General features: G+C 37.4%; 1 protein-coding gene across 19 annotated transcripts in view; it reads left to right on the forward strand.

Annotated features, from left to right (window-relative positions):
- The window catches only part of CFAP299 (cilia and flagella associated protein 299), a 628121-nt gene that overhangs the window by 221415 nt on the left and 385887 nt on the right, over positions 1–20819 (forward strand). For 17 of the 19 annotated variants that reach the window (XR_012023431.1, XM_072810634.1, XM_072810641.1 and 14 more), the window contains one exon: positions 2730–2820. Coding sequence is in view for 18 of the 19 variants with exons in the window: in XM_072810634.1 (XP_072666735.1) it covers positions 2730–2820 (91 nt within the window). In the remaining variant the exon portion in view is untranslated. The remainder of the gene's footprint in view (positions 1–2729; positions 2821–20819) is intronic. The other 2 variants (XM_072810638.1, XM_072810644.1) reach the window with 1 other exon arrangement.

Raw genomic sequence — 20819 nt, forward strand, 5'->3', positions numbered from 1 at the left:
GCAAAATTATATTGCAATATGGAAGAGTTACTTTTGGAAAGAACAATGAATTAAAAATTAAAAAGTTTCTGAAATATTTTATTCTGTCCATTGGTGGCGATTTTCTATGGATATTAGATATTTGGATGATTAGTTGATGTTGATACAAGTCAAGACACATGAAGCTAGAAAAGCAAAAGGAAGACAAGTTATGATCAATTTAAAGGGTTGCATTTCTAGATCAACAAAACCAGTAAGTTACATGTTGTACAGGTCTATATTGATTTAATGAAACCTAGTATTGATCTCTTTTTCAACACCCCACAAAAATAAGTCACCAGGTCTGTTTTACCTCTTAGGTATTTCCCAAATCTGTCCCTCCCTATCCTGACCACCACTGCTTTAAATCAGATCTCCATCATCTTTGCTAAAATTTTGTAATAGCCCCCAAATTAATCCCTATAATGTTACTCTCCTTCCAAGCTATGTTTCTCATACTGCTCAATATTCTTCTAAAACACAGACTTGATGATCTTATTTCCTTGCATTAGATATTTGTGGTTCAACATCCCCTGGAAGACACGGTCCAATCCTTAACATAAAATAAGGCTTTCCCAGAGAGGCAGCATGGCCTAGTGGTTCTGAGAATGAGTTCTAGAACCAGACTGCCTGGGTTTGAGTTTGTTATGATTAGCTGTGTGACCTTAACTAAATATTTACAATTGTATGTCTATAAAACTATTATCTTTTATTAATATCATATGGTTTCTCCTTAACTTCCTGTACTACTTTGTGACTGCTTTACAATTATCCACGGGCACTTTGCAGGTTTAAATCTCCATCCTTTTATTCTTCTGTAGTTACTGATACCTCTATCTCTTTTCCATTCCCACCCCAAGATGATGCTATATTATCTTTTAACATTTTGTTTGATAATTGCTTTTAAACTTAAAATTAAGTCACTTTTCCTTGAATAGATAGGATATTCTCACATGAACTCCTCTGACACTCCATCCATATCTCTATTTGTTACAGTTAGCACATGGTAGGACATTATAATGTGGCTGTATCTATACACTTCTATGAAATAGCAGGCAACTCGAGAACAGGAATTATGTCTTATTCATCTCTTTGCCTGATACAATTCCTAGTACCTAGCAGAAACAATAAAAATGTTGAATAAAAAGGAAATTGCTGTTTGAAGAAAGGATTATTATTTCAAAAATCACTCTTGAAATCACTCTTCATTATGTGGTTCAGTGTAGCTTAATGTCATAAATTTTTTAAAAAGTTCAGGGAAAACCATTGCTTTCTAAAATTCTTTAAAAGCTTTTTTATCAAGATATAATTGATATATATAGCATATTATATTGGTATTATATTGACAATAGAATATTAGTTTCAGATGTACAACATAATGATTCAACATATGTATATATGTGTATATAAATGAACACCCCACTAAATTTAATTAACATCCATCACTACACATAGCTATAAATTCTTTTTTTGTGATGAAAGCTTTTAAGATCTACTCTTAGCAAATGCCAAATATACAAGTATTATTAATTATGATTGATATAGTTACAGAATACTATATGTTACATTCCCATAACTTACTTATTTTATAACATCTCTTGAATCCTTTTTTTTTTTTTTTTTTTAGTATCTACACCCATCATGGGGCTTAAAATCACAGCCCTGAAATCAAGTCTCATACTCCACCAACTGAGCCAGCCGGGTACCCTGTATTCTAAATCTTTCTTTCTTTCTTTCTTTCTTTCTTTCTTTCTTTCTTTCTTTCTTTCTTTCTTTCTTCTTTCTTTCTTTCTTTCTTTCTTTCTTTCTTTCTTCTCTCTTTCTTTTTTTCTTTCTTTCTTTCTTCTTTCTTTTTCTTTCTCTTTCTTTCTTTTTTTCTTTCTTTCTTTCTTCTTTCTTTTTCTTTCTCTTTCTTTCTTTCTTTCTTTCTTTCTTTCTTTCTTTCTTTCCTTCCTTCCTTCCTTCCTTCCTTCCTTCTTTCTTTCTTTCTTTCTTTCTTTCTTTCTTTCTTTCTTTCTTTCTTTCTTTCTTTCTTTTTTAAGAGAGAGAGAGAGAGAGGCAAAGACATAGGCAGAGAGAGAAGCAGGCTCCCCATGGGGAGCCTGATGCTGGATTTGATCCCAGGACCCCAGGATGCCCTGAGCTGAAGGGAGATGCTCAACTGCTGAGCCACACAGGCGTCCCTCTAAATGTTTCTTTTTATTTAACAGAGACGACTCAACCTAGTTTCTTTCCTTTTTTGCTTTTCTCATATCCTCATAGAGGTAAGATTAATGCTGTATACTAGTGAGGCAATTGGCTTAGGTTTCTAGTATTTTAATTTTCTTGTATTAAATAAATAAGTTGTGTTTAAGTTATAAGCAATCTAAAATTATTTTGGGTAGTGAGAGGTATGAATATATTAAATTTGCATGGTGTGATAAAAAGAATAAAATGGACATGTAAATGAAATTAACTGTATCTAGCTTGAGTATTGATATACACATGTATATTATTTATGGACTTGATTCTAATTATTCATACATGCATTCCTCAAACTGACGAATATAGTAAATTATAATAATTGTGTGTGACTTATGATGACTGTGTTTGTAGTTTTTGTGTTATAAGGAAATTGTCACTTGGAATAAAGAAGCATGATTGTTGGCCCCTGAATGTTTTTAATATATTTGTTTTCTAATATGTTGTAACCAAAGACCTGCCTTTTATAGGACATTAACAAGTGCTGGTAAAGACCTGCAAGATAATTTTCTGAAGGCTTTGGCACTGAGAGAAGAAGACAATCGCAATGGAAAAGTGAGCGTGAGTACATTTCACCCAACAGCTAAAAATGTATACTTATTGTATAATGTACTTATTGTAAAATTGTGTACTTATTGTATAATTATACAAATTATGTAGAAAAAATTTTATTCCCACTTATGTCTGTAGAAGTACCCACATGATGAAAAAAATAAGATTCTATACAGCTATTGTAGAGAAAATGCATGTACTTGATAGACTGGTTGTCATCTCCAACTTTGTGTTAGTCTTATGTTGAAACTTGCTGCTTCATTTCAGCTCAGCCTCATAGTACACTCTTCCAAGTCACATTATCCACTCACCCCCTCTGGATAAGTACTATAGAGAACATAAAAATAGAAAATTGAAGAAAAAGAAATTGAATAGAGAGTGGTTGGTTGCTTTAGCTAAAGTATATAGAAAATCACTTAGAGGAGGTGACATCTGTTAGGACTTCAATCACATGAGAAGGTAGCCACAGAATTTCAAAGAAGAGATACTCCAAATAGAAAAGGATTTGAGAGGAAGAGACATTCCAAGAAAAAGGAACAGCGTATTGAAAACTTCTGACATAATAGTAATCATGACATATTCAAGAGATGGTAAGAAGATCAGAATGGCTAGAATATATTTATTCAAAGGGATTATAGAGACAGGTGATCTGAGAGGAAGTCGGCAGGCAGATCATACAGATTTTAAGGAATTTTGATTATAAAGATAAATTACTCTTTAATTATAATTTTTATATTCTTCTATTTCTAAACTTATAAAGTCAAAGGACAACTTAAGTAGAGAAGTGACCTACTAATCTTTTTTAAAATTTAACTTATTTTTTATATTTTTGATAGTTATATTTGTTTTTTTAAAAAAGTTATTTAAATCTTAAATAATATATATATATTATTTATAATGTATTATAATGTATTATTGGTTCCAGAGGTAGAAGTCAGTGAGTCCTCAGTCTTATATAAAACCCAGTGCTCATTACATCACATGCCCTCCTTAATGTTCATCACCCGGCTACCCTGTACTTCCACCCTCCAGTGACCCTCAATTTGTTTCCTAAGATTAAGAGTCTCTTATTTATCTCCCTCTCTGATTTCATCTTGTTTTATTTATTCCTCTCTTCTGTTGATCCTCTGTTTTATTTTTTAAATTCCACATATGAGTGAGATCATATGATAATTGTGTTTCTCTGATTGATTAATTTCACTTAGCATAATATCCTCTAGTTCCAGCCACATCATTGCAAATGGCAAGATTTCATTTTTATGATGGCTGAGTAGTAGTCCATACCACACACACATACCACATCTTTATCCATTCATTTGTCTATGGACATCTGGGCTCTTTCCATAATTTGGCTATTATAGACATCACTGCTATAAACATTGGGGTGCAGGTACCTCTTTGGATCACTACACATTTATCTTTGGGATAAATACTCAGTAGTGCAATTGCTGGGTCGTAGGAAGCTCTGTTTTCAACTTTTTGAAGAAACTCCATACAGTTTTCCAGAGCGGCTGCACCAGCTTGCATTTTCACCAACAGTGTAAGAGGGTTCCCCTTTCTCCAAATCCTCACCAACATGTCTTATTTCCTGGCTTGTTAATTTTAGCCATTCTAACTGATGTGAGGTGGTATCTCATTGTGGTTTTCATTTGTATTTCCCTGATGCCAAGTGATGTTGAGCATTTTATGTGTCTGTTGGCCATTTATATGTCTTCTTTGGGAAATGTCTGTTCATGTCTTCCCCCCATTTTTTGATTGGATTATTTGTCCTTTGGGTGTTGAGTTTAATAAGTTCTTTATAGATCTTGGAGACTAGCCCTTTATCTGATATGTCATTTGCAAATATTTTCTCCCATTCTTTAGGTTGCCTTTTGATTTTGTCCACTGTTTCCTTTGCTGTGCAGAAGCTCTTTATCTTGATGAAGTTCCAGTGGTTCATTTTTGCCTTTGTTTCCCTTGCATTTGGAGAGGTGTCTAGCAAGAAGTTGCTGTCCAAGGTCAAAGAGGTTGCTGCTGCCTGTGTTCTCCTTTAGGATTTTAATGGATTCCTGTCTCACATTTAGGTCTTTCATCCTTTTTGAGTCTATTTTTGTGTGTCTGAGGAAATGGTCCAGTTTCATTTTTCTGCATGTGGCTGTCCAATTTTCTCAACACTATTTTTTGAAGAGACTGTCTTTTTTCCATTGGATATTCTTTCTTGCTTTGTCAAATATTAGTTGAACAGAGACCTGAGGGTCCATTACTGTGTTCTCTATTCTGTTCCATTGATCTACCTATGTTTTTGTCCCAGTACCATGCTAGATTACAGCTTTGTAACAGAGCTTGAAGTCCAGAATTGTGATGTCACCAGCTTTGGTTTTCTTTCTTTTTCAACAATTCTTTGGCTATTTGGGGTCTTTTCTGCTTCCATACAAATTTTAGGATTATTTGTTCCAACTCTATGAAATAAGTTGATGGTATTTTGATAGATATTGCACTGAATGTATAGATTGCTCTAGGTAGCATAGACTTTTTAACAGTATTTGTTCTTCCAATCCATGAGTATGGAATGTTTTTCCCTTTCTTTGTGTTTTCCTCAATTTCTTTCATGAGTGCTCTATAGTTTTCTGAGTACTAATCTTTTGCCTCTTTGGTTAGGTTTAGTCCCAGGTATCTTATAGTTTTGGGTCGAATTATAAATGGTATTGACTCCTTAATTTAACTTTCTTCTGTCTCATTATTAGTATATAGGAATGCAACTGATTTCTGTTCATTGATTTTATATGCTGCCACTTTGATGAATTCATGTATGAGTTCTAGTAATTTTGGGGTGGAGTCTTTGGGTTTTCCATGTAGAGTGTCATGTCATCTGTAGAGGTGAGAATTTGACTTCTTTGCTGATTCAGACGCCTTTTATTTCTTTTTGTTGTCTGATTGCTGAGGCTAGGACTTCTAGTATTATGTTGAACAGCAGTGGTGGTAGTAGACATCACTCGCATGTTCCTGACTGTAAGGAAAAGCTCTCAGTTTTTTTTCCCATGGAGAATGATATCTGCTGTGGGCCCTTTGTATATGGCTTTTATGATATTAAGGTATTTTTCTCTATCCCTAAAATGTGAAGAGTTTTAATCAAAGAAAGGATGCTGTACTTTGTCAAATGCTTTTTCTGCATCTATTGAGAGGATCATGTGGTTCTTGTCCTGAGAAGTGACCTAATCTTATTTACACTTTAGAAAGCTTGATCTCACTGCTGCTGTGCAGGGTGGAAGATGTGGAGAGGATGCCTAGAGAGAGGCAAGGAGGTAAGATAGGGAGCTTTTGTGTTTTTTTTTAAGGTTTTATTTATTTATTCATGAGAGACAGAGAGAGAGGGGGGGGTAGAGACAGAGGCAGAGGGAGAAGCAGGCTCCCCGTGGGGAGCCCAATGTGGGACTCGATCCCCAGACTCCAGGATCATGCCCCGAGCTGAAGGCAGATGCCCAACCGCTGAGCCACCGAGGCATCCCTGATAGGGAGCTTTTGTAATCAACCAGCAAGAGATGAAATTCTTACAACAAGGTGGTACTAATAGAGATAGAGGGAAGTTACCAAATCATGTCTGTATTTTGGAGGCAGAATTTGATGTATTTGATGTGGAATATTAAATAAATGAAAGTAGGATGACTATTAGGTTTTTGTCTTGAACACATTGTAGATGATGATACTACTCACTATGACAGGATGATTCTTGAGGAATGCTGATTTCAGGAATCAGTAATGAAATTGCACCATGTTGGCAATTTAATTTTGTGGTGCCTCTTGATACTCAAGTGGAGAAGTTGGTTGGTCTTTTACATATATTGCTTTGGAACTTAGGGGAGAAGTCTTGGCTAGAATATAAATCTGAAAGATACTAACATCTAAATGGTATGTAAAGTCATGGACTTGCAAATGTTGACTAGACAGCAAGTGTAGGTAAAAAGCCTGAGGTCTTATAATGGGTCTTTTGGGTACTCCAACATTTAGAGATCTGGAATGTTTGAAAAAGCCAGCAAAAATGATACTGACAAGTAGCAAGTAGAAGAAAAGTCAGGTGGAAGCAATGCTACAAACATGGGAGAAGAAACAATTTCAAAGGAAAGAATACTCACCATTGTCAAATGCTGCTAAGAGGTTAAATAAGATGATGCATTAGTTTCCCCTGTCTTCCATAACAAATTACTACAAACTGGGGGCTTACGACAACTGAAACTTATTTTCTCACAGTTCTGGAGGCCAGAAGTTTGAAATCACGATGTTGGCAGAACCGTGTTCTCTCTAAAGGATCTAGGGGAGAATCTTTTCTATGCCTTTTTTCTTAGTTTATCGTGTTTCGGGAAATCACTGATGTTCTTTGGTTTGTAGACATATCGCTGTAATCAATGCCTCCAACAACACATGGATTCTCCCTCTGCACTTGTGTTTGTCTTTTGTTCTTATAACAACACCAATCATATTGGATCTTCCTCCCCAGTTGAGTATGGCCTAACCTAGTTTTATTACATCTACAAAGATCTTATTTCCAAATAAGTTCATACTTATAGGTACTGAGGGTTAAACGCTCAACATCTCTTCTGTGGGGGCGCATAACTCAACCCACAACAAATGATAAAAAGTTTGACATTGTTTTTTGCTACGAAAATGCTATTGTTACACTGATGAGGGCTGTTTCAATGAGGGGTATAGGTAAATGTCTCATTGGAATAGGTAGAAAAAAGAAATAAAGTATGTAAGTGAAAATAAGGAGAAACAACTGTTTTTTGAGGATTTTTGCAGTGAAGTATAGTGTAGACATTGAGTGACAGCTGGAGTAGGGCCTGGAATCTAGGAAGTTCATTTTGTTGTATTTTAATTTAAGATGAATAATATGAACCCGTGTTTTCTGTTAATGGGAATTATCCAGTACAGTGTAGAATATTGATGGTTTAGGAGAGAAAGGAAATAATTGCTGGAAAGAAGTCCTTAAAAGGAAGATAGATGGGAGGCAATACACTAGGAAGGGGTTTGTCTTTGAGAGGGGCAGAAGCCATCCTTAAAATTATAGCAAGAGGGGAGAAAGAGTCTGTAGGCACATCTGCTAAGTAGGTTGGTGAACTTGGGTTTGGGGTGATGAGGGAGCTCTACTATGAGTGTGTCTATTTTCTCTTCATTGTTGGTCTGAATGATCTTTAATTACATCATTATAGATTTGTTTTTTCCCTAAGAAAGGTCCTAAATTTAACTTTTATTGAGTATGCTAAATAGTTGACCTTAAATGTTGGGATTTGGAAACTAGAATCTTATCAGACTCATTCATGGCTTTGCTGACTCTGAAACTAGCATGGTCATTTCTTTGGGTCTTTGAATTCCTGATATTATAATCAGCAGAATACATATCATTTTATCAGGGATGGCATTTAAGGCTTAAACTTTTGTTTCCTAGTCTGGTCTTAATGCAGACTCCAAATGGTTTTATAGAAAAGTATTTATAAGAGAATAAACATATTTTAGACAGATCTAATTATAAGGATCACAAGCTTACTTAAAAGCCATTTAGTAAATGGATATGCTTTTTAAAAAGTAGTCCTATAAAGTATATAATAGTCATGAGATTTGAATGTATATTAATTTGCTGTCAGCAGAAATTATATGTGAATTCTATGAGGTCTGAACTCTCCAAAGGAAATAACTGTTTCCTAAGTATTAGCATTTCTCTACATAGTGAGTGCAAAATGAATGGAGAACTTCAACCCAGAGGCTCATTTGCTGTTCTTTTTGTTTCATTTTAATGAAAGTATGTGCTAGAAAAATTATGATATAGTTTTAGAACTGATGTAGTTGATCTACATGACCTAATAAAGCTTGAAGGACTAATTCCATAGCAATTTTCTTAGGTAATTTTCTTTAAATGTAGTTAAGAAATTAGAAGAAGATTGTATTTATTTTCCCACATAAATACAAATCAAATACAACTTTTTATTTTATTTTTACATTGGGTGATCCCAGGTTTCAAATGCTGTTTAGTGAAATTGGATCCTGATCTGGGTGTCCTCTTTCTCCTTCTGGTCAACTAATTGCAAATTGAATTACTATTTTTCTCCATTTAGGCCTTGAGTTTCCTCTGCCAAAGGGTATAGAGCTTGGGAAAACAGAACTCCTGTCTGTCCCCACTTCCCAGTGGGCCTGCCTTCTTTAATACTTCAATGCTCAAGTTGTAGGATTACTTGCTTATTATATATACTCATACCATTTCTGCAAACCTACTGCTTAGGCATGTGGTCTTAGGGCTGTGCCCTGGGATGGAACAGCATTTTATGACAATTAAAAGTTTATAGATATTGTTTAGGTAAATACTTTTTTTAAAAAAAAAGCTTGTATTAAGCAGGGGGTAACTTGATTTAATGCAAGAATCAATATTATTTGATGAATGCCTCCAAATTTAATGTATAATACATACTACGTATAAATGTATGCATGGGTATACACACATATATAATAAGCATTTGATTAAAAAATATGCACATTCCTTTCTTTACATTTTTTTCCCAAAATACTCTTTATTTTTCTGAACAAGAATTTATTTTTTTATAATAAATTTATTTTTTATTGGTGTTCAATTTACCAACATACAGAATAACACCAGTGCTCATCCCGTCAAGTGCCCTCTTCAGTGCCCATCACCCATTCACCCCCACCCCCCACCCTCTTACCCTTCCACCACCCCTAGTTCATTTCCCAGAGTTAGGAGTCTTTATGTTCTGTCTCCCTTTCTGATATTTCCCACACATTTCTTCGCCCTTCTCTTATATTCCCTTTCACTATTATTAATATTCCCCAAATGAATGAGAACATATAATGTTTGTCCTTCCCCGATTGACTTATTTCACTCAACATAATACCCTCCAGTTCCATCCACGTTGAAGCAAATGGTGGGTATTTGTCATTTCTAATGGCTGAATAATATTCCATTGTATACATAGACCACATCTTCTTTATCCATTCATCTTTCGATGGACACCGAGGCTCCTTCCACAGTTTGGCTATTGTGGACATTGCTGCTAGAAACATCGGGGTGCAGGTGTCCCGGTGTTTCATTGCCTCTGTATCTTTGGGGTAAATCCCCAACAGTGCAATTGCTGGGTCGTAGGCAGGTCTATTTTTAACTCTTTGAGGAACCTCCACACAGTTTTCCAAAGTGGCTGCACCAGTTCACATTCCCACCCACAGTGTAAGAGGGTTCCCTTTTCTCCACATCCTCTCCAACATTTGTGGTTTCCTGCCTTGTTAATTTTCCCCATTCTCACTGGTGTGAGGTGGTATCTCATTGTGGTTTGGATTTGTATTTCCCTGATGGCAAGTGATGCAGAGCATTTTCTCATGTGCATGTTGGGCAAGTCTATGTCTTCCTCTGTGAGATTTCTGTTCATGTCTTTTGTCCATTTCATAATTGGATTGTTTGTTTCTTTGGTGTTGAGTTTCATAAGTTCTTTCCAGATCTTGGAAACTAGCCCTTTATCTGATACGTCATTTGCAAATATCTTCTCCCATTCTGTAGGTTGTCTTTCAGTTTTGTGTACTGTATCCTTTGCTGTGCAAAAGCTTTTTATCTTGATGAAGTCCCAATAGTTCATTTTTGCTTTTGTTTCTTTTGTCTTTGTGGATGTATCTTGCAAGAAGTTACTGTGGCTGAGGTCAAAAAGGGTGTTGCCTGTGTTCTCCTCTAGGATTTTGATGGAATCTTGTCTCACATTTAGATCTTTCATCCATTTTGAGTTTATCTTTGTGTATGGTGCAAGAGAGTGGTCTAGATTCATTCTTCTGCATGTGGATGTCCAATTTGCCCAGCACCATTTATTGAAGAGATTTTCTTCCAGTGGATAGTCTTTCCTCCTTTATCGAATATTGGTTGACCATAAAGTTCAGGGTCCACTTCTGGCTTCTCTGTTCTGTTCCATTGATCTATGTGTCTGTTTTTGTGCCAGTACCACACTGTCTTGATGACCACAGCTTTGTAGTACAACCTGAAATCTGGCATTGTGATGCCCCCAGATATGGTTTTCTGTTTTAAGATTCCCCTGGCTATTCGGGGTCATTTCTGATTCCACACAAATCTTAAAATAATTTGTCCTAACTCTCTGAAGAAAGTCCATGGTATTTTGATAGGGATTGCATTAAACATGTAAATTGCCCTGGGTAACATTGACATTTTCACAATATTAATTCTGCCAATCCATGAGCATAGAATATTTTTCCATCTCTTTGTGTCTTCCTCAATTTCTTTCAGAAGTGTTCTATAGTTTTTAGGGTATAGATCCTTTACTTCTTTGGTTAGGTTTATTCCTAGGTGTCTTATGCTTTTGGGTGCAATTGTAAATTTGATTGACTCCTTAATTTCTCTTTCTTCAGTCTCATTGTTAGTGTATAGATATGCCACTGATTTCTGGGCATTGATTTTGTATCCTGCCACGCTATCAAATTGCTGTATGAGTTCTAACAATCTTGGGGTGGAGGCTTTTGGGTTTTCTATGTAGAGTATCATGTCATCGGCGAAGAGGGAGAGTTTGACTTCTTTGCCAACTTGAATGCCTTTAATGTCTTTCTGTCATCTGATTGCTGAGGCTGGGACTTCCAGTACTATGTTGAATAGCAGTGGTGAGAGTGGACATCCCTGTCTTGTTCCTGATCTTAGAGGAAAGGCTCCCAGTGCTTCCCCATTGAGAATTATAGTTGCTGTGGGCTTTTTGTAAATGGCTTTTAAGATGTTGAGGAATGTTCCGTCTATCCCTACACTCTGAAGAGTTTTGATCAGGAAGGGATGCTGTATTTTGTCAAATGCTTTCTCTGCATTTAATGAGAGGATCATATGGTTCTTGGTTTTTCTCTTGCTGATATGATGAATCACATTGATTGTTTTACGAGTGTTGAACCAGCCTTGTGTCCCAGGGATAAATCCTCCTTGGTCATGGTGAATAATTTTCTTAATGTGCTGTTGGATCCTATTGGCTAGTATCTTGGTGAGAATTTTTGCATCCATGTTCATCAGGGATATTGGTCTGAAATTCTCCTTTTTGGTGGGGTCTTTGTCTGGTTTTGGAATTAAGGTGATGCTGGCCTCATAGAACGAATTTGGAACTACTCCATCTCTTTCTATCTTTCCAAACAGCTTTAGTAGAATAGGTATGGTTTCTTCTTAAAGGTTTGATAGAATTACCCTGGGAAGCCATCTGGCCCTGGACTTTTGTGTCTTGGGAGGTTTTTGATGACTGCTTCAATTTCCTCCCTGGTTATCGGTTGTTCAGGTTGTCTATTTCTTCCTGTTCCAGTTTTGGTAGTTTGTGGCTTTCCAGGAATGCGTCCATTTCTTCTAGATTGCCTAATTTATTGGTGTTTAGCTGTTCATAATATGTTTTTAAAATCGTTTGCATTTCCTTGGTGTTGGTAGTGATGTCTCCTTTCTCATTCATGATTTTATTAATTTGAGTCTCCTCTCTCGTCTTTTTAATAAGGCTGGCTAATGGTTTATCTATCTTATTAATTCTTTCAAAGAACCAACTCCTGGTTTTGTTGATCTGTTCCACAGTTCTTCTGGTCTCGATTTTGTTGAGTTGTGCTCGAATCTTTATTAACTCTCTTCTTTTGCTGGGTGTATGATCTATTTGCTGTTTTTTCTCTAGCTCCTTTAGGTGTAAGGTTAGCTTTTGTATTTGAGTTCTTTCCAGTTTTTGAATGGATGCTTGTATTGCGATGTATTTCCCCCTTAGGACTGCTTTTGCTGCATCCCAAAGATATTGAACGGTTGTATCTTCATTCTCATTAGTTTCCATGAATCTTTTTAATTCTTCCTTAATTTCCTGTTTGACTCTTTCATCTTTTAGCAGCATGGTCCTTAACCTCCACGTGTTTGAGGTCCTTCCAAACTTCTTATTGTGATTTAGTTCTAATTTCAAGGCATTATGGTCTGAGAATATGCAGGGGACGATCCCAATCTTTTGGTATCGGTTCAGACCCGATTTGTGACCCAGTATGTGCTCTATTCTGGAGAAAGTTCCATGTGCACTTGAGAAGAATGTGTATTCAGTTGAGTTTGGATGTAAAGTTCTGTAGATATCTGTGAAATCCATCTGGTCCAGTGTATCATTTAAAGCTCTTGTTTCTTTGGATGTGTTGTGCTTAGAACACCTATCGAGTATAGAAAGCACTAGATTGAAGTCACCAAGTATAAGTGTATTATTATCTAACTATGTCTTAACTTTGGTTATTAATTGATTGATATATTTGGCAGCTCCCACATTCGGGGCATATATATTAAGGATTGTTAAGTCCTCTTGTTGGATAGATCCTTTAAGTATGATATAGTGTCCCTCTTCTTCTCTCACTATAGTCTTCGGGGTAAATATTAGTTTATCTCATATAAGGATGGCTACCCCTGCTTTCTTTTGAGGACCATTTGAATGGTAAATGGTTCTCCAACCTTTTATTTTCAGGCTGTAGGTGTCCCTTGGTCTAAAATGAGTCTCTTGTAGACAGCAAATAGATGGGTCCTGCTTTTTTATCCAGTCTGAAACCCGGCGCCTTTTGATGGGGTCATTAAGCCCATTCACGTTCAGAGTTACTATTGAAAGATATGAGTTTAGTGTCATCACGATATCTATTCAGTCCTTGTTTTTGTGGACTGTTCCACTGAACTTCTTCTTAAAGGAGAATTTTAAGAGTCCCCCTTAAATTTCTTGCAGAGCTGGTTTGGAGGTCACATATTCTTTAAGTTCCTGCCTGTCTTAGAAGCTCTTTATCTCTCCTTCCATTCTGAATGAGAGCCTTGCTGGATAAAGTATTCTTGGTTGCATTTTCTTCTCATTTAGGACCCTGAATATATCCTGCCAGCCCTTTCTGGCCTGCCAGGTCTCTGTGGAGAGGTCTGCTGTTACCCTAATACTCCTCCCCATAAAAGTCAGGGATTTCTTGTCTCTTGCGACTTTAAGGATCTTCTCTTTATCTTTGGAATTTGCAAGCTTAACTATTAAATGTCAAGGTGTGTTGAACAGTTTTTATTGATTTTAGGGGGGGGATCTCTCTATTTCCTGGATCTGAATGCCTGTTTCCCTTCCCAGATTAGGAAAGTTTTCAGCTATGATTTGTTCAAATACATATTCTGGCCCTCTGTCCTTTTTTGGTGCCCTCGGGAACCCCAATTAAACGTAGGTTTGTCTTCCTCAGGCTGTCGTTTATTTCCCTTAATCTATCTTCATGGTCTTTTAATTGTTTGTCTCTTTTTTCCTCAGTTTCCCTCTTTGCCATCAACTTGTCTTTTATGTCACTCACTCGTCCTTCTACCTCGTTAACCCTCGTTGTTAGGACCTCTAGTTTTGATTGCATCTCATTCAATTGATTTTTAATTTCTGCCTAATTGGATCTAAATTCTGCAGTCATGAAGTCTCTTTAGTCCTTTATGCTTTTTTCTAGAGCCACCAGTAGCTGTATAATAGTGTTTCTGAATTGGCTTTCTGACTTTGAATTGTAATCCAGATTTTGTAACTCTCTGGGAGAGAGGACTGTTTCTGATTCTTTCTTTTGAGGTGAGGTTTTCCTTCTAGTCATTTTGCTCAGTGCAGAGTGGCCAAAAACAAGTTGTATTGGGAAAAGGAGAAAAAGAGAGGAGAGAAAGAAGGAAAGAAATGTGAAAAAGAAAAAAGAAAAAAGGAAGAAAAAAAGAAATAAAAAAGAAAAAGAGAAAGAAAAAGAAAGAAAGGAAAAAAAGGTGGGGGAAGCAAACAGAAATCAAAAAGCAAAAAAACAAAACAAAACAAAACAAAAAACCATGGGGGAGTATCTTCTGATTCTGTGTACTTTAAGTCCCTTGACTTCCCCTGGAACTTGTCCGTCGAGCTGGTCTTTTGGGGGAGGGGCCTGTTGTGCTGATTTTCAGGTGTTAGCACTTGGGGGAGCTGCTCTGCCCCCTGCCTGGTCCAGGGCTCAGTGAGGGTTGTTTACCCCGTGAGGCCCCAGGAGGAACAACCGCAGTGGTGGGGCCAGCTCTGGAGCCCTGGAGTCAGCTCCCGCAGTACCTCCAGAGCTCTCTGTCTGCAGGGCCTGGAGGCTCGGGGCGGGGCCGCTGATCTGCTCAGCTCGAGGTAGGAGCGTCCTCGCTGTCCTGGGCCCTCCCGGTTTCTGCCTGTCCCGGGGGGAGGCCGGATCCTAGGCTGTGTCCTGGCGCCCTGTGCTCCTGGCCTGTGCTGTTGGATTCGCTCCCGCCCCGCAGCCCCCTCCGCGGAGCCGCACCCGAGCCCCCCGAGCTGCTCCCGCCCCGCAGCCCCCTCCGCGGAGCCGCCCCCGAGCCCCCCCGAGCTGCTCCCGCCCGCAGCCCCCTCCGCGGAGCCGCCCCCGAGCCCCTCTGAGCTGCTCCCGCCCCGCAGCCCCCTCCGCGGAGCCGCCCCCGAGCCCCCCGAGCTGCTCCCGCCCCGCAGCCCCCTCCGCGGAGCCGCCCCCGAGCCCCCCGAGCTGCTCCGGGTCCCGCCGTGCGCGCTGCAGCCCTTAGGGAGCTCGGCGCACTCTCCCGGGGCGCAGGTGTCTGTTAGTGTCCCCGGGAGCCCGAGGGCATCCCCGCCCTCCTGGGTCCTGCTCCACCTCCCCGCAAGCCCCTTTCCGCCCGGGAAGGTCGGTGCAGCTCCTGCTCCTCCGGGACGGGGCTCTCCTGTCCTGGGGACACTCGCCCCGGCCTCAGCCCGGCTCCTCGTGGGGCCCCTCCCCCTTGGAGGCCTTTTGTTTCTTTATTTCTTTTTCCCCGTCTTCCTACCTTGATAGAAGCGCAAACTCTTCTCACTGTAGCATTCCAGCTGTTCTCTCTTTAAATCTCAGGCCGAATTTGTAGATTTTCAGATGATTTGAATGTTATCTAGGTAATTTGGTGGGGACAGGTTATTTGGGGACCCTACTCTTCCGCCATCTTGCCCCTCCTCCTCTTCCCAGAATACTCTTGTTTTAAATTACTATGATGTTCTCTGCACTTAGTTTAGACCAAACATTGATACTTATGCACAATTCATGTACGGAAATGTTAAAAGGATTTTTATTATGTAAAGCTTCATATGAGAGATATAATGAATATTTTTTCCTGCTAATATAACTAATTTTAAGTATGTACCATAGATGTATGAAAATATTTCTACTTCATGATTCAGATTTAAAAATTCTTTAACAACTAAAATAAGTAACCATTTTCTTCTCACTTATAAGCAAATTTATTGTTTTCTGAGAAAGTGTAGATTTCTGATTGCTTATGTTCTAGTTTTTAAACACTACACTGTAGTGAGGTATTCATTAAGTATGTGTTTATGACAAATACTTGGAAAACAGTTAAACAGGTCTGGTTCTAGGGATCCAGAAACTCAGAGGCAAATCACATTGATGTATAGGTGGACCTAAAATATTCACAGATTTTTAGTGGAATCTTTTGGGTTTTCTATACATAGTATCATGTCCAATGCAAATAGTGAAGGTTTTATATTTCCCTTGCCAACTTGGATGCCTTTTATTTCTTTTTGTTGTCTGATCACTTTGCCTAGGACTTCAGTACTGTGTTAAATAGACATGGTAAGAGTGGTACATCCCTGTCTTGCTTTGATCTTAGAGGAGGAGCTCTCAGTTTTTCCCATTGAGGATGATACTAGCTGTGGGCTTTTCATATATGGCCATTATTATGTTGAGGTATGTTCTGTCTATGACATGATGCTATATATGGAAAACTTGAAAGACTCCACCAAAAAATCTGCTAGAACTGATAAATTCAGGAAAGTTGCAGGATACAAAAATCAGTGTATAGAAATCTGTTGCCTTTCTCTACACCAATACTGAAGCAGCAGAAAGAGAAATTAAGGAGTCAATTCCATTTACTATTGCCCCAAAAACAATAAGATACCTAGATATAAACCTAACCAGAGATGAAAGACATCTACTGTGAAAAGTATAAAACATTGATGAAAGAAAATGACACAAAAATGGAAAGGCATTCCATGCTCATGGGTTGGAAGAACAATATATTGTTAAAATGTGTATACTACCTAAAGCAATCTACACAGTTAATGCAATACCTATCAAAACACTACCAACATTTTTCACAGAGCTAGAACAAACAATCCAAAAATTTGTATGGAACCACAAAAGACACCAAATAGCCGAAGCAACCTTGAAAAAGAAAAGCAGAGTTGGGGGCATCACAATTTTGGACCTCAGGTTATGTTACAAAGCTCTAGTATTCAAAACAGTATGGTACTGGCACAAAACAGACCCATAGATCAGTGGAATAGAAAAGAGAACCCAGAAATAAACCCGTACAACTATATGGTCGATTAATCTTCTACAAAGCAAGAAAGAATATCCAATAGGAAAAAGTCTATTCAGCAAATGGTATTGTGAAAACTGGACAGCAATGTGCAAAGGAATGAAACTGGACCACTTTCTCACACCATACACAAAAGTAAATTCAAAGGGGATTAATGTGAGACCTGAAACCATAAAAATTTTCAAAGAAAACATAGGTAGTAACTTCTTTGACATCAGCCATAGTAGCTTCTTTTTAGATGTCTCTCTCAACAAGGGAAACAAAAGTAAAAATAAACTACTGGGACTACCTCTAAATGAAAAACTGCACAGAGTAGGAAAAAAATCAACAAAACTAAACGGCAATGTATGGAATAGGGGAAGATATTTGCAAATGACATATCTGATAAAGGGTTAGTATCCAAAATATATAAAGAATTTCTAAAACTCAACACCCCCAAAATGAATAATCCAATTAAGAAATGGCCAGAAGACATGAGTAGACATGCAGATGGCCATTAGACACATGAAATGATGCTCAGCATCACTCATTATCAGGAAAATAGAAATCAAAACGGCAATGAGCTATCATTTTACACCTGTCAGAACAGCTAAAATCAAGAACACAAGAAACAACAGATATCAGTAAGGATGTGGAGAAAGGGGAACCCTCTTACACTGTTGGTGGGAATGCAAACTGATGCAATCATTCTGGAAAACAGTATGGAGGTTCCTTGAAAAGTTAAAAATAGAACTACCCTATAATCCAGCAATTGCACTACTAGGTATTTACCCAAAGAATACAAATATACTAATTCAAAGGGATACATGCACTCTGATGTTTATAGCATCATAATCTACAATAGTCAAATTATGGAAGTATCTCAAGCGTCTGTTGACTTATGAATGTATAAAGAAGTGACACACACACACACGAATATTAGTCAGCCATAAAAAATGAAATCTTATTGTTAGCAATCACATAGATGGAGCTGGAGAGTATCATACTAAGCTGAACAAGTCAGTTAGAGAAAGACAAATACCATATGATTGTACTCATATGTGGAATTTAAAAAACAAGAGCAAGAGGACAAAGAGAGAGAGAAGCAAACCAAGAAACAAGACTCGTAACTATAGAGAACATACTGATGGTTACCAGAAGGGAGGTGGCCTGGGGGCCTAAATAGGTAGTGGGGATTAAGTAGTGCATTTGTGATGAGCATCGGATGTTGTGTAGAAGTATTGAATTACTATATTGTACACCTGAAACTAATATTACACTGTATATTAACTAACTGGAATTTAAATAAAAACTCAGAAAAAATTTAGAGAACTAAGAACATTGTGTGACTATGTGAGGTATTGAAAAATCATTCTCAGAAAAATTAGTGAAAATGTTAAATAAATATTTTATTAAGTTGAGATGAAGGGTAATTTTTTTTCTTGCAATGTCCAAAAATACCTTAATGGAAGTATAAAATTACAGAGGGTGCATGAATGAAGATGTAATGTCTTGAGAGCATTTCATATATGTGATAGAGTCTAAAGAAAATTTTAAAGGTCAAAATGTGATGATCGTATGAAGAAAAGACTAGGTAGAAATTGGAATATAACAGTAAAATGGGTTATTGTGAAACAACAGTTTTCAGTTTCTTTCTAGATTACTTTGAGCTATTTACATAGTTAATCATTTCCTATCTTGGTGTCTATGTCATAATTATCTTACAGTTTTCTTACTTTAGGTTTCATTCTCTTTCTACTTGAAAGAGTACTCTACTTGAACTTGTAATCCTTTCCAATATACCCATTTTTCCTTGGTATGATCCAGCCCCTGTACATCCAGTGCCATGAATCCACTGAATATGTTTCTTAATACCAAACCAGAGGCCTAGGTCTTTGCTGTGCATCTATTAATTAATTTATTCAATTATTCATTAAATGGTGATACCTGTTCTATAATAGGCATTATATTAGCTTCTGGGGATACAGTGGATTTCAAGTGCCTTATGGAGCTGAGAGTTGCTTGTGAAAGAAAGTGAATAGTCAAGTAAACATACAAATAAAGCAAAATTTCAACTAGTGCTGACAGGTACTATGAAGGAAAAACAAAAAGTTCTGATTGTGTATAAATGGTCAGGAAGTAATATGATCAGATTTTCAGACAGAAAAAAAAATAGAACATATTCAGGATAGAGAACAAGCTACAGAGAGAATAAAACATTCCAATACATGCAAGATCAGATTAGAGAAGATGAAATAATAGCTTGGATCAGGAAGATGATAGGGAAGTAAAGAGACCTAATTGACAGCTATGTAGAAGGTAAACTAGGCAGGATAAGGTGATAGCTAAGACTATGGCTGTTTAAACAAAGGGAGTGGACATGGATAACTGGCCTCTACAGCTGAATAGATGGCTATTCTTCGATACATGGTGCACTCAAAGATCAGGAAAGGGGCATAGAGAAATCATGGATCTGATTGTTGGTATATTGAATTTGAGTTCTCTTGGCAAAAGAAGTTGTTGAAATGTTAAGTAAATAGTTGGAGGAAAAAAGATCTAAAATTCATCTCCACATTGCTATACCTCAGATACTTAAATTTATATGCATTGAAATTAATTTTCTTTTTTCCCTCCACTCTTCATGTCTCACATCCAGTGAGTTACCAAGCCCAGTCAGTTCCACCTTGAAATAGGTCTCCCACATTTGTGGGAGAGGAAGCAGAGAAGCCACAGAAGTAGGCAGTAGCCATCTCAGAGGGCTCTGTTGTGCTGTGCTCAGTAATATGAGACAGTGCTTAGAAAATGATGAGTAACTGTCAGAGAACTTAGACAAATGGTTGATGTGATCAAACATGCATTTTAAGAATACACTGGCAGCAGTACAGATTTTATACACTTACAGGTTTTATTAGAGTTCTAAAGATTGTTGATCATTACCAGATACTATAGCAATCAGAATATTAAAACAAGTACTTTGTTATGGACTTTGTTTTATGTTATAGGAAACTACAGTCTATTTTATTAATTTTCTACTCTGTGCAAACCACTTTTCTATTTGCCATAAACAAAGATGGAAAAGACATGGACTCCCCCAACAGTTTCTAATGTAATAAGATTATGTAACTCTTTTAAGTGGCTAGGTGACAGAATGGGGATGGGCGAGTTGTTCTTTTTCAGATGGTACTAAACTAAGAATCTTGGATTTATTGAATGGAAAAAACAAAAAATATTCCCTTCCTAATCAGAGACTCATGAGAATTGTAATGAAAAGTCACATGCTGTTCTGGGCTGAGAAAATGGAACCTGTTGACACTTATTTTCCCACTGAATGTTGACTGTGTAAACAGTTACATGGCTGACCAGTTTGGGCTTTGAAATATGCATTATTGAAGCTGTTATAAAAGCACTGCTTACAACTTTTCCTTCAGAGTTATTGAAAGAAACCACTGTACATGGGTAAGGAAAACCTATGAATTAGGCAGTTCCTAATATACCCATTTCCTGTGTTGAAATCTCTATGAAACATAAGATTGCGTTGTATATGACCAGAAACATTGTGCTGACATGATCTTTTCCCTCCTCGCTATTTTCCAACTTCTATAAAATGTTCCTTTTCAAGAAAATGAAGGTATTATACAGATGTTTATTTCCTTTTTAATTGAATCCATGCCTGTCCATTAATAAACCCTTATGGAAATTATATCACTCATTCAATCGT

This window comes from Canis lupus, chromosome 33, assembly GCF_048164855.1.
Source record: "Canis lupus baileyi chromosome 33, mCanLup2.hap1, whole genome shotgun sequence".
Taxonomy (NCBI): Eukaryota; Metazoa; Chordata; class Mammalia; order Carnivora; family Canidae; genus Canis; species Canis lupus.